At 40.7% G+C, this 13,359-nt stretch overlaps 1 protein-coding gene across 1 annotated transcript; it reads left to right on the plus strand.

The window, feature by feature from the left end:
* Positions 1 to 253: 253 nt before the first annotated feature.
* On the plus strand, positions 254 to 11,384 carry scn3b (sodium channel, voltage-gated, type III, beta; the record flags this gene model as incomplete). The annotated part of the gene is made up of 5 exons (XM_084558175.1): positions 254 to 320; positions 6,096 to 6,274; positions 6,362 to 6,590; positions 8,954 to 9,092; positions 11,107 to 11,384. 5 exons carry the CDS (start codon positions 254 to 256, stop codon positions 11,168 to 11,170), a joined length of 678 nt encoding a protein of 225 aa, XP_084414301.1. The 3' UTR covers positions 11,171 to 11,384.
* Between the last annotated feature and the right edge of the window lie 1,975 nt (positions 11,385 to 13,359).

Raw genomic sequence — 13,359 nt, forward strand, 5'->3', positions numbered from 1 at the left:
AGGGCCCTCTGTGCCAAATCAGAAGGTCAGATGGAACAAGTCTTCACTTACTATCAGTGTTAGCTCAGAGCTCTGTGCCAAGTACCCCTGGCTGAATTTGGCACTGTCCAGTGGCTGTATGTGTATGTGTGACTTTGTGTGTGTGTGCAGGGTGTGGTCCAGTGCAGTGGCTCCAGTGGATTATTTGTCTTATCAATTAGATTAGCTGCTATGTCACTGATGTGGCATGTTTTCGTCCACCTCATAGTGGGGCATGGCATCGTGTAACTCGGCGCTGAGCTGCTCTGGAGCCATGTGGGTGGAAATCTTTGTGATGTTCGGTAGTACAACCTTATGCTTGCTCCAGTTGCTTTGATCAACACACACGTTATTTTTAGGAATACTTGGCTTTGTGTGGTGTTTGTGTGATCATGTGTGTGTATATATAGTATATCGTATTTGACTTAAATGTTATTTTGGGGGCTTTTTCTTATTTGATCATCCCACAATAAAATAAAAAATAATTAGATGCATTCAAACCTGACATGCAGACTTGTGGTATATTTATTGTGTGACATTCTAATAATTTATAATTACAATATTTCATATTGCATTAGCATGACTGAGTACAAAATACACTGATCAGGCATAACATTATGACCACCTTCCTAATATTGTGTGGTTCTCCCTTGTGCTCCCTTGTAACTCATCAGAGAATGGACATGGGCCTTCTGAGGGTGTCCTGTGGTGTCTGGCAACAGGATGTTGTTAGTGGGGGCCTTTGGGTCCTATGGGTTGAGGGGAGGGGCCTCTGTGGATCAGGCTTATTCCAGTACATCCCACAGATACTTGATCAGTTTGTGATCCAGTGAATTTGGAGGCCAGGTCAACACCTTGTGCTGTTTTCCATGTTTTTTAGTTGTTCCTAAACCGTTTTTGTGTGTATGTCTGTGTCAGGCTGCATCCTGCTGGCGTCAAGGAGTGTCATTGCTGTGGGGTGAGGGCGCCTGGTCTGGTCTAAGTAGTTGGTACATGTCTAAGTGACATCCACATGAATGCCAGGTCCAAAAGTTTCACAGCAGAACACCGCATTGCCACAAGATGGTCAGTGTTATTTACTTCTCCTGTCACTGGCTTTTAAATGTTATGGTATGCAGATAGACTAAATGATGGAAAGTAAAGCTCGGCTTATGCTCTTCACATCGCAGCATTAAGAGGTTTTAATAGGAAGCAGCACATGGTTTACATCTCAGTTTCCAACATGTTTGATCCGTGGCTGTTTGCTGTAATCATGTCATAATCTTGAAATCCTTCCAAATCCCTAGAAATCTGCTCTGCTCGAGCATATCCTCGAGGAGACATGCACACACACACATCTATACTATATACATGAGCAAACACATACACGCTTGAACCAACTCATTTATGCACTTAAATCACTCCCTCTGTTTTTTTTGCACCTCTTTTGGAGTTGGTCCTATCTTTGTGCTGTATCCTTCACATGCATGCACCCTGACGTGAAATCCCTTAGACCTGAACACACTGTGGATGCACATTATATGTTCACATTTTCTCTGAAATATTTTGCTTTTTGTGGGAAATACACACTGAAAAAAACAGAGCTGGGCTTTAGGCTTCCTGTTGTCTTCCTGAGTCTGCAGCCTGTCGCTAAGCGGGCCTCCTGTAGTCACCATGGTACTGCATTACTGTTGCTATGGTTTCCTTATCTCCAGGATGTGGTTCAACCGAGCCTGCCATATTTAGTCTGCTCCTCAACGTGCCAGCTTACTGCTGATGCTGACAGCAACACAATTGTGCACTCAGCTGCCTCTTTGCTCTTGTTTTTGTGTTAAAATCTGAACCAGCAACTCTTAAGCATCACTGCAAAAAACCTAAACCTGTTGATTCGCCCCTTTAAGCATTTGTCAGCCTTTTATGGCTCTGACGCCGCGTGGCCTAAATGTGCACTCATTCTGAACAAAAGAAAGTGAAAACAGAAATGTACTGTTTTCATCTTCGTTCCCAACTCCTCGGGAAATAATCCTCTTATTATTTCAGAAACAGTGCTTGCGAGATTAAATACTGTGATGTCACAGTGAAGATTATCAAAGCTCACAGGTTCATCTTGGAGCATTTTTTCTTTCTTCTTTAACATAGTTGACAGATAACGACATCAAACATTACAACCAGCCTGATTCCTTGGTGGGTGCCTCAGTAACATGTGGCAGGACAGCCAAGATCATGTGACACATAACCCAAAACATAGAAACATAATCTCTTATGGTTCGATGTATAATTATGATAAAACGGACAGCTCTACTTGTCAAATGCAGACGACAAATTACAATAAAAAGCTTTTTTCTTTCCGGATCAAAAAGATTAAACTGGAATATTTTTGCATATATTAGAAATATGTAAAATGGCTTCTTTTTTTTGTTTGTTAAAGAAATAGTCCTTTCAATGCCCTTTCATGCATAACAGAATAAATATAGATTAAAGCTGGGAATAGATTTCCCATAAGAAAGCACACTGTGCACTCATCAATCCATTGATGGAAGTCTGTTAATATCCTTACTGACTTGCCGACCTGCTTTCCTCTATTCCTGCAACCAGACATATGGCTACAGACTGTATAGCATTCCAGACTGTCCAGGGTGTAACCTGCCTCTCGCCCAATGATAGCTGGGATAGGCTCCAGCCCCCACCCGTAGCCCTCCAGAGGACAAGCGGTTACAGAAAATGAATGAATGAATGAATGTATAGCATACCTCTACAAAGACTTGACCATTGAAGTCTCTCCATCATGTTTAGGGATGGTCTATAGATCAGAGACAGACAGACAAATCTATGCTTGGATCTACATCATCACATGTTTTAGCTTTTATCATGGAGTTAAATCACTGCTGTTTTCATTTAGTGAAAAAAAGGTGATATAATTTCGCTGTTCAGCAGACTCTTCAGTCCTCTCTGGTGCAGATTTTGTTTGTATGATGCCCTCATATTTTTCCTACTGGAATCAGTGAATCGCTGTAACTGAATAAGTTAAAATGTTTCCTCTTTACCGCTCCTATTTAGCAGTGATCTTCCGCAGTGAAGTCGTTAAAGAAAGGAAATAAGACGAAAAAGTGAGGCACACTCAAACGCACCATGAAGCGAGGACGAGTTTGTACCCAAATATAGACAGAATATCAGAGGAAAAGATCATGCCCTTTTAAGGCTAAGCTCCAGAGGATGGAAGATCATTAAATTAGTGGGTTGTGTCCTGCAGAGTATTTCATCAGTTTCACCGCTGCAGTGAGCCAAAGACTTAGATCAGTCTGTGATAGCTTATCTTACGAATAATTTCAAAATACAGCTCCAGGTTATGGATGGCTGGATTCATATGTGAAACAGTTTCATGGGTTATGCGTGTGCATGCATATTTTTTAAAGACTTGCTGACCTGATTTTCCTCTATTCCTGCAACCAGGCATATGGTTTCACACTGTATAGCATACCGCTAAAAGACTTAACCATTGAACTCTCTCTCTCATGGGAAGTATGAATAATGCAGCTACTGATGTGTGACAAATGAAATGTCCTGGAAAGGAGCCCTGCCAGCAGCTGCTAAACAAGATTATATAACACAAGGGAAAGACAGTTTTTTTCCTTCTTTCTTTCATCTTAAACGGATGTGCTTTAATAAGACTTATCTGAATTAGGTTTGTACATGCACCCATGGCATAATGACGGGCTGTGTTTTGTTTGCTCAGCTGCTGCAGTTCAAAAGCAAAAAGCAAACAGACTTGCATCACGAGTTGGTCTGGTCTACCCAAACGACAATAATATGGTCATGCACATTGTAACGTAGGAGGGAGTGACTCACGCATGCGTATCAAGCCCTCTGCCTCTGCCAGCGCTAAGTGACTGCTGAAAAACAAAGGCAGCGAGCCGCGTCTGGGAAATGTCATCAGTCATCCTTAATGGAGGAAACAGACTTCAGACAATCAATAATGTTATTCTTTGAGCTCTGAAATAACAGAACCGGTCTCGTTGTTTTTGCCGTTTGTGCGTGAACAGGACTCCAGGTCTCGCAACAGTAAGTGACTAAATCGGCTTTTGAGAATCCACAGGTTCCCGATTTATTTTTTTATTTTTTTTTAACCAGAAGACATTTCTACTCTGTTTCTGGATGGATCCGGACTGAATGACATCAGCTGTGGGCGAAGAAGGAACGGTCCTATTAATCGGTGTCTCACGGCTTGATCATTTCTCCGAGCGGAGGGAATGATGAAGTTAGTTCCTTACATGTAGATGATGCTCGAACCGCTGGTTGCAGGGAGACTTTAATTCATACGCGAACGCGAAAAAAACAAACAAAAACAAAATACAATCGAGCAACTGTTTTATGGTCTTGTAATCTGAAAATCGGGCACTACTTAATCTAGTTGGGATTTTCAGTCGTGGTGGGAGAAGTTTCCTGCGCTCTCGTCTGCCGAGGAGAGGCGCTGTCCGTGGTCCTGAAGTCATTCCAACAGCTGATATCTGACCCCAGACCTCCCGTGAAGACGACTTCAACTAAAGCAAAAGGTTAAAGAGACACTGTCTACCAGCAGCTCCGGAAAGAGCTGAATATGAGAACTCAATACAGAGTTCATCTTCCCACTTTGGTACTTTTGGTTTTTCTCGGTAAGTGCGACTACGCAACACGCTGAGAGTGTTTGATTGTTGCATGTCTTGTGCCGTCAGATTTTCGGGTACATGCGCATCGATGAGTAATCACGGGCCCTGCGAACAATCCAGCCGGCTGTGAACTCAAGACCCAGTTTCACAGCAGACTCACTGACGTTTGCAGAGTGCAGCGTAGATCAGAGTTGTCAGCATTTCAGCGAAATAAATAGACCAATCGAAAAGAGGACACCAAGGTTAAGCTTTTCCTCCCTTTTTTTTTTCCCATTCCTTAGTTTCCTCCTTGGCACTCCATCTCTGTCTCGCCGTTTCTCTGCTCCCTTTCCATGTGTTTGTATGAGCCCCCAGTTAAAAAAGAGATGAGATAGAATCGATGCTGTCACTGTCTGCCCAGGGGGCTCTGGGTTATATAAGAGCACCACCAAACACTGCAACAGTCACACACGTACAAGAAATCCATCTTTGTGTTTATAATCCCTGGAAGTATTATACCACATACTGTATGTGTTTTAACCTGCAATGCATTTCTTTCTTTCCTTTCCCACAACACTTCACTGTCCTCCTCCCACACCACCCTCCCTCTGCCAGCTAATAGTAATGGGCAGAGGCCATCATTAGTGCTTGCTGGTCCGGATAATCTTGGATTTGCTGTCAGTATAGCTCATTGCGACTAAAGTCTTTCCTTTGTTCACAGAGATGTATAACTGAATTTATGTCTTCTTAAAGCTTATTGAGTTCGTGTCAGGCTCAGCATCAGATTCAGTTTAAAGGCAAAGTACTGGGACTGGGTCATGAGTTTATTGCTTTGCTTTTCACTGTAGCATATGAGGTTATATTCTGCCAGTCGCTGGAAAAAGAATCTGTATGATGATATGAAGCTGCGTCTTTTACTTTAAAATCCTCTTACGTTTACAGAAGGGCCACTCTGAGGTGACCTGTTGGGTTGAGTGCTGAATATTATAGGTCTCTTTCAAAATCTCAAAAGAAAAACCTCTGCTGCATGACGTGTATGATTTTCTTTGTGCACACTAAATGCAGCATTCAAGAATATTATACGACCTTTCCAATGCAATGAACAATCATTCAGGGCCACTTCATCTTCAAGGCATTTCAAAATGACATGTTTGATGAAGAATCCAATGTCCAAGCACATTGATAATATCCATACTGACTTGCACATTCATTGTTTTATTTTAACTGTACTGGAAAGGTACGGTTTCAAGTTTCTGGTATCACACAGTGATCTTGTCTTGACACGAATTAATGTTCCCCAGTTAGCAGATACCCAGCCTCCGCCAAACTCTGCATGTGCACCATTTTGCACAGTTTAAGGTCAAACTTCCAAAAGAATACATGATTAGAAAACCAGAATTTCGAGTGGAGATCCGAGGACTTTGAACATTTTGACTGCTGTGCTAAATCTGTTCTAACGTTTCCCTGTTCCTTCAGTCCACCCGAGCAGGCCGGTATGTGTCGAAGTCCCGTCGGACACACAAGCTGTGCTGGGCACATCCATGAAGCTGACCTGCATCTCCTGTATGAAGAGGGAGGAGGTCAAAGCAAAGACACGTGTGGATTGGTACTACATTGCACAAAAAGACGAAGACGACAAACTGGAGAAAACCCATGTAGGTTGCTGCTACAGTATTGCATATTATATGGATCTTCGTGTTTGTGTTTATGTTTATATTGTGCTTTTCCTCTTGTCTTCCTAGATATACAAATATGAGGATGATGTTCCAGAAGAAGTGGATGGACCCTTTAAAGGCCGTCTGACCTGGAATGGGAGCCAGGACTTGCAAGAAATGTCCATTCGAATCAAAAACGTCACCTTTAATGACAGCGGTCTCTATGAGTGCCACATTCTTCGTGAGTTCGAGTTCGGCTTCTTCAGCCCCACGTTCTTCACCATCAAGAACATCACTCTGAATGTAAAAGAGAAAGGTGAGGCAATTTGAGACCTACTTTCTTTGTTTGGCCACATCGCTCTGTGCTGATGTTAAATGCTGGGTTCTATATCAGTAAAGCAGCAGTGTGTCTACTGATTGTATTTATGTTAATTAGTTTTATCCAAACTAACTTAGTTCTAGTCAAAAGAGTTTGCTGTGACGATTTCTTCAGTACTTCACTATTCTACATTTGTGTTAACTCCTGCGTGCTGAGTGTTCTCTTTGTGCCGTACATGCCCCTCATCCGATGTTGTATAAAGCGTTTATCAGACCGCGATAAGTGGGCTCTTTCCAATTTATTATATATTTTCAACTCGCTGTTTTCGCTAAGTGATGCACCAGTGTGAAGGCCACTAACAACACCACTTTCCTCTCTTCCCCTTTGTTGTGATTGTATTGATTTAGGAGGAATAATTGTGTGTTTTTGTTTTGTCTGCCTTTTATTGTCCATCAAAGCTTTCTTCTGTTGTGAGTGAAGGGGTTAATTCAAACCAACTACTTTGCTATCTATTATAAGGGGTAATGTATTCTGCTTCCTGAATGCTTGGCTTGCTGAATGTGTCATTCCCCACCTTTATCGAATATACAACATGTATATTTGGCACTACGTAATTCTCCCCATTTCTTTAACTTCACATTCTCTATCTATGCTTGCACATGGTACACAGATCTGTCAGAGGCATATAAAGATAGGCTAGTTGCATCTGGTGTTTGTTTTGCATCCTGCAGAGAAGTGTATGAATAGGTTGTGATTAACCTCTGAAATGCAATTTTTCAGAAAAAAATAAGTACAGTTTGATGGTTTTTCCACTGTATACATATTTATAAGTCTCTCTTTCATATTTCATACAACAGCGGTATCAAATTTCCCAAAGCCTTCAACCAGTTTACTGTACATTATTGCTAGGCATCATGTTACAGCAATGATGTCAATAGTAGTAGAATGGATTAGCTCATGGTCAACATATCTGTGCATCCCCATCTAAGGGATTATATTACTCTAATAGCCTCTATTTGCAGGGGCTGCAGAATCAAATCAGGAAAAAAAAGCTGTCAGCTGTCTGGTCAGCAGGCTTTCTGGGATTTGGTACACACTCTCTGGCACAGTGGTTCACAGTGGCTCAAAATCATCCTCAAATGAAAGATATTAAAAGGATGAGTTCACTTTTTTTTTCCCCCCAAGCAATTATCGGCCGCCCATATGTGCACTGAAACAGATTTTGCTTGCTGTAATCCTTCCTCCTGTTCATGCGGTCTATTAAAAGATTCCTTCCTGTAGTGTTTCCTTATAGATCATAAGTGACAAAGCAAAAGTGCAAATGAAATCCCATGACTTTTAAGAATAAAATTATCTCTTTAACACTGACTATTAAAACACATAGGATGGATTTGGATGAATTGGAAAATATCTACCTGATTTAACTAATTTGATCACTGATTTCATATTAACCTATGTATATTCTTGACCCAGAACAAGGATTTAAGATTATGGGCCCCCATTACTTACATTGGAGGCATGATATGGTTCTTTTAATGATCAGTACGTGGAAGAGGAATAAGCAAAAACTGTTAAAGAAAACTTCAAGTGGGCATGTTTTAATACAGATCTAAAACAGATCAGATGTATTGATTATAAAGTTATTAGTCTTTATAAGTTTATTAGTCACGCTCTGAGAACCACTGCCCTTATTCATCTTATTTCATACTCAAAGGTACCCTGTGGAGTTTCTGTGCTTTTATGAGTGAATTACACCTTAATTTATATTTATATTATATTATATTATGTACATATTCACAACTGGTGCGATACACTAGTTTCAAGCCAACATGGAAATAAACAGAATGTAAGATTTAATTTAAAAGTCTCTTGGGATTGCTAACGTATCCAGTATGTTTGTCACATCTCAAGAATAAGACCTGGAAAATTCTCCACAGGGCACCTTTAACTCCTCATATAGGCTCCTATTATCATAAGGCCAAAGGTATGATCATACTATTCTGTATGCAACATCGTTTGTGCATAATTTCTAAGTTTATCTGTAAGCAGGGTGCCGACCAGAAAACGTGTGTTTAATATTCATAGTGATAATTATATATATGCTTAGCTGGACTAATCAAATGAAAGCAATCTGTTGAAGTATAATGTAGACACATCACCTCCCCTATCATGACTGACAAGCTGATTGTGGGTCCGTAGTTTTGAAGGAGTTTAGCATACTTGCTTAAACCTGGGGGAAAAAAAAGAAGTCTCGACAGCTCTTTTCTGCACAAAAAAAAAATAATATATAAATATAAGATAAAATTAAGGGGGTGCCTGCTGAATAATACATGTCCCCTGCTGCTGTTTGTACTCCACAGCCACCGCAGACCCCACAGCAATCTACTCCGAGATCATGATGTATGTGTTGCTCGTGTTCTTGACCTTCTGGCTGCTGGTAGAAATGGTCTACTGCTACAGGAAGATCTCAAAGTCTGATGAGCAGGCGCAGGACACAGCGTGAGTCTCACACAGCTAAAAGTACAAATCCACAGACAGACACACACAGATAAGTGAGAGTAGGGATGTGACTGGACAGCAAATTGAAACGCTGCGTGTCCTCAACACTAACCTGTGGTGACATCTCCAGATATAAATGCATGTGTCTTGATTTTCTCTTTTTTTTACAAGTCAGAGCACAGGACGCCTGAATTTCTCATTATTTATTATTAAATAATATCTATGTATGACTTATTGGGAAAAGAGATTTAGAAAGCAGATAGTATGTGAGTGAAATAGATTAAGCAAAGAGACAGACAAACAGACACAGAGGTAATTGAGTCTACACTGGCTCAGTTTGTAACCCTCCTGCAACAGTAATCTGTCTTTTCACTCAGACTCCCCGACTGGACTGAGTAAGTCCGCGTACTGCTGAGTCCTCTTTTCTTTTCTAAACAACCTTTTTTTTTTTTTTCATCCACGGTGGATTGTCAGCTCTATCAGAGACTGACTTTTTGCGTCACCTTGTCAGTGCCCTCAAAGTCACATGTATAGTCAGCTCCCACTGGACTTCCATGTGTTGACTAAGCTGGTCGATCCACTTTGACAACTTCTGAGCGGGCAATTTATGTCCTGAAGACAATCACCAATAATACATGGCACATATGCTGACCCAGTTATTGTTGTTTTGCAAACAGTTAATGCTGATTCCATATCCGACTACGTCAGTGACACATAAAGCCACCATTGTTCTTTATATGTAGGATGTTTTCCCACACTATGTTTTCACAAGAGTGGGATTAAATAATGAGATGTTTGTTGTTGTTTGTGAGGGAAATAAGCTTTTTCTTTTTTTTCTTTTTTTTTTTGTCTTAATCCTGTATTTCATTTTAAAAAGCCACGTACCATGGCAATGGGGGAAATGTGAATTTACTTTTATATCCCATATGATAAATTGTCAGTCACCAGTTGCTCTCACAACAACAACAAACTGGGATCAATTAGAGAGCCCAAATTGAACACTGCTCAATGTTCTCTCCATGTTAAAAGAGTTGCATTTAAAAGACTTTATCAACAAACAATAAGGCAAAAATAAAAAATACAATCAGAATGAATGCAATGCTTCCACAAAATATGACCTAAAAACTGCTGAATTTTGTTGAATTGGAAAGCTAAAGTAAATGCTCATAGAATAGCAGTAGAAGGTGCTAGACAGTAATAGCCCCTTTGAGCCATGAGCAGGATGCCGTCTTCTGTTTTTATTAATAAGTAATAATCAATTACAATCCGTATGTACCCAGATAAAGCTTACCGGCCCATGAACACGATCTGGGGCACACATTAAGCTGAGCATCAAGTAATCGAATATGCATAACACTGTAAACTTCATCGGTTCTTGCAGCGGAAAGAGTTAATGGGTTGTGGCCACCCCATAGCCGTTATTGACCTGTATGACAACACATCTCACAGTGAGAAAATACTCCCACTCAAAGAGGCTGTGTCATTATAGGCTTAGTGAACATGCGCCACAAGCACGCTGCTTTGAAATTACATTTAGCGATGCATTAGCGGTGGCTGTTCACAGTAGTCGTGCGGCAAAAAGCAAAAGAATTAGATGAGGCCATGTTCGAAATATGCCGAGAGAGTCACAGAGCTCATTCCGCTTGAAATGAATTTTGCATCATCTGCGCAGTTTGTGTGCATCTGTATTGAATTGAGAGCATGTTCAATGATGGTACTTTGGTTTTTAGCAAGCTGAAAGTTTGCTATTCAATACTGAATGAGGATGTCTTCCTAATGTGTAGGCCGTAGAGACATTAGACAACATTAAACAACATTATAGCTGTTTTTCTTTTTTCTTTTTTTTAACACATTTATGAATTAGAGCCAAATGTTTATACAAGAAGCCTCCCTGTCCTAAAAGGATGGAAACTGAGTCAATGTTGCGAGCACTAGCCTATGGTGTATGGTGCTAGAGAGAACCATACCACCAGATCTTAGACGCTCCTCTGTTTCTTTACCAATCTGCCCGCAGGACAAACTACCTAGCCATTCCTTCTGAGCAGAAAGACAATCCAGCAGCTCCTGTTACCGAATAAAAGCGGTTGTCATTGACACGGTATTTTACATGTGATTCTCTCAACCCAATCCTAATCATGGAAATCACCCCGCTCTCTCTTTCAACCCATTGTTTGTGCTGTATTTCCCCATAACTGTGCAGCTCCTGTTGCTTCTCCCCTCACTCGTTTCCCTCACAAGGGCTCATCTATGGAACTGTCACCTTATCACAAATCCTCCATATGTACTCACTCTTCATTCAATGTCCAATCTCTCCTTTTTAAGGCTTTTCCATCAGAAATGTTAGAATATATTTAATGTGGGGTAAAACATGTGTAAGAAATATACAAATTTATAAATTTCAAGTATATTCAATTCTCCAGCACTGATATGCACAGTGAAGACTGTAAATGTAAATGCAGCAATTAAAATGTGGGAAATTTGCATGTTTATGATGCTGGGCTATAATATGCATAAATGTCACAGCTGTTAGGTGATGTAAGCTTTATATACTGTTGCAGATGGGTTAACTGGGATTTACACGATTTCATGTGGAATAAGGCAGAACGTGTTCTCTGCTCTTCTTAGGTATTGACCAATCGCGATGGGGCTCCAGTATCATGTGACATGAAGGCGTCATACTCCCAGACAGCCATGGGAATCCTGCCAACTGACCCCCCTCCCTCTGTGTATCAACTGTGTCTTGTGAGAAGCCAGTCAAAAGTGTCCAAATGCTCAGTCGTTCTCCTGATTTTCCTCTCTCTCTCTCTTTTCTATCTTCGTGCCAGGCAGTGCTTTTACAAATACATCAGGTTAAAGAACAAAACATGTCTGTCACTTATTGTCAGATAAGTGCCAGCCACGCTTCATTTGGACCTGCCAGCGTAGACATCCTAGTAGTGGGTAGTGCCTCTGTGATTTATATATCCCAGGAGAGAAACTGTCCTATTGTTGTCAAGGCTGTTTATACGGTATATATATATATATATATATATATATATATATATATATCAACTCTGTGGTACTTGTTTAGTTTTGTTTTCTTACACTTTTATAGATTTGCTGAGATTTTGGGTCATGGTTTTTATTTGTATTGGCCAAAAGTCTTTTTCAGGAAATTGGATTGCACAGCTTTTCTACTGTATGGATGTTCCCGTTTTGTTGTATGCATCAATGAAACAACTATGTAATGGAAACACATTATAGGAATCTAATGATATTGTGTCAAGTCGCACTACTGCAGAGTTCATCTAGCGGTCTTTCCTGTGTATAAATCTTTAATCCGTGTTCAGCGCTGATGTCAGAGTGCATTCAGTAGGTTGAGTCTTTCTTCCTGCATACAATCAGTCTAAATTTTCTCCTTGAAGCTTTGACTGTTGCCGATGTTCTACAGTAGCCTTGCTATTGAGACTTAACGTGTGCCTGTTTCTATAGTACAACACTGTAGAAATATACTTTATATATTTCGTGATTCTATCATACCACGCCGTTCTTTGTTTACTTAAGATGTAATATCTCCTGTGTGAGTGAGCTGCTTTTGAACTATTAAATACAATGCATTCCACAGTCTGTGTGAAGCTCACCTCTTGTTTGCTGGAAACGTCTACTGCTTCTGCTTTCACGTAATTGCTCATATGCCACTGAAATTGCAGTCCACTTTCAGACTTTTACTTTACGAGGATGCCGAGAGGTAAATGCAGTATTGACTCTCAGAAGCTTCCGTCTTATGTTCCCCTTATTATCTGCGACTGCGGCGGCGTCGAAAGGAAGAGAGTGGGCTTTAAATCATCCACAACACGTACCTCTGGTGTTTCCAGCTCTCATTAACACTGGAGAGAAGTAGCCAAGAATACGACTTTCGATTAGTTTCTGCTTGAGGTAAACTCTGCTTTATGCAATGTTGTCTCTATGCTCTGTGAAGTCTGACAATTAAAATACACAGAGTGTTTTTTTTTTTTGTTTGTTTGTTTTTTTAAAAAAACTAGTCAGAGGGGCAGTGGAGGACAAAGGAGGGCAAAAGGTGGATGTACAAGAAGATAGAGATGGAGACTAGCGCTTAGAGAGGGACGTGATGTACGTTGCTCTTTTAGCTAGCCGTGACCCACAGCAGTGACAGATATAGCAGCAGCTGTTGTTATAGCAACACAGGCATGCCTGTAGCAAGGCAGATTGCTTGGCAAAGATATTACCATATGATAGTTGAGACACATTCATTTACGCAGCACCATAA

The sequence above is a fragment of the Chelon labrosus genome, assembly GCF_963514085.1.
Source record: "Chelon labrosus genome assembly, chromosome: 13".
Lineage (NCBI taxonomy): Eukaryota > Metazoa > Chordata > Actinopteri > Mugiliformes > Mugilidae > Chelon > Chelon labrosus.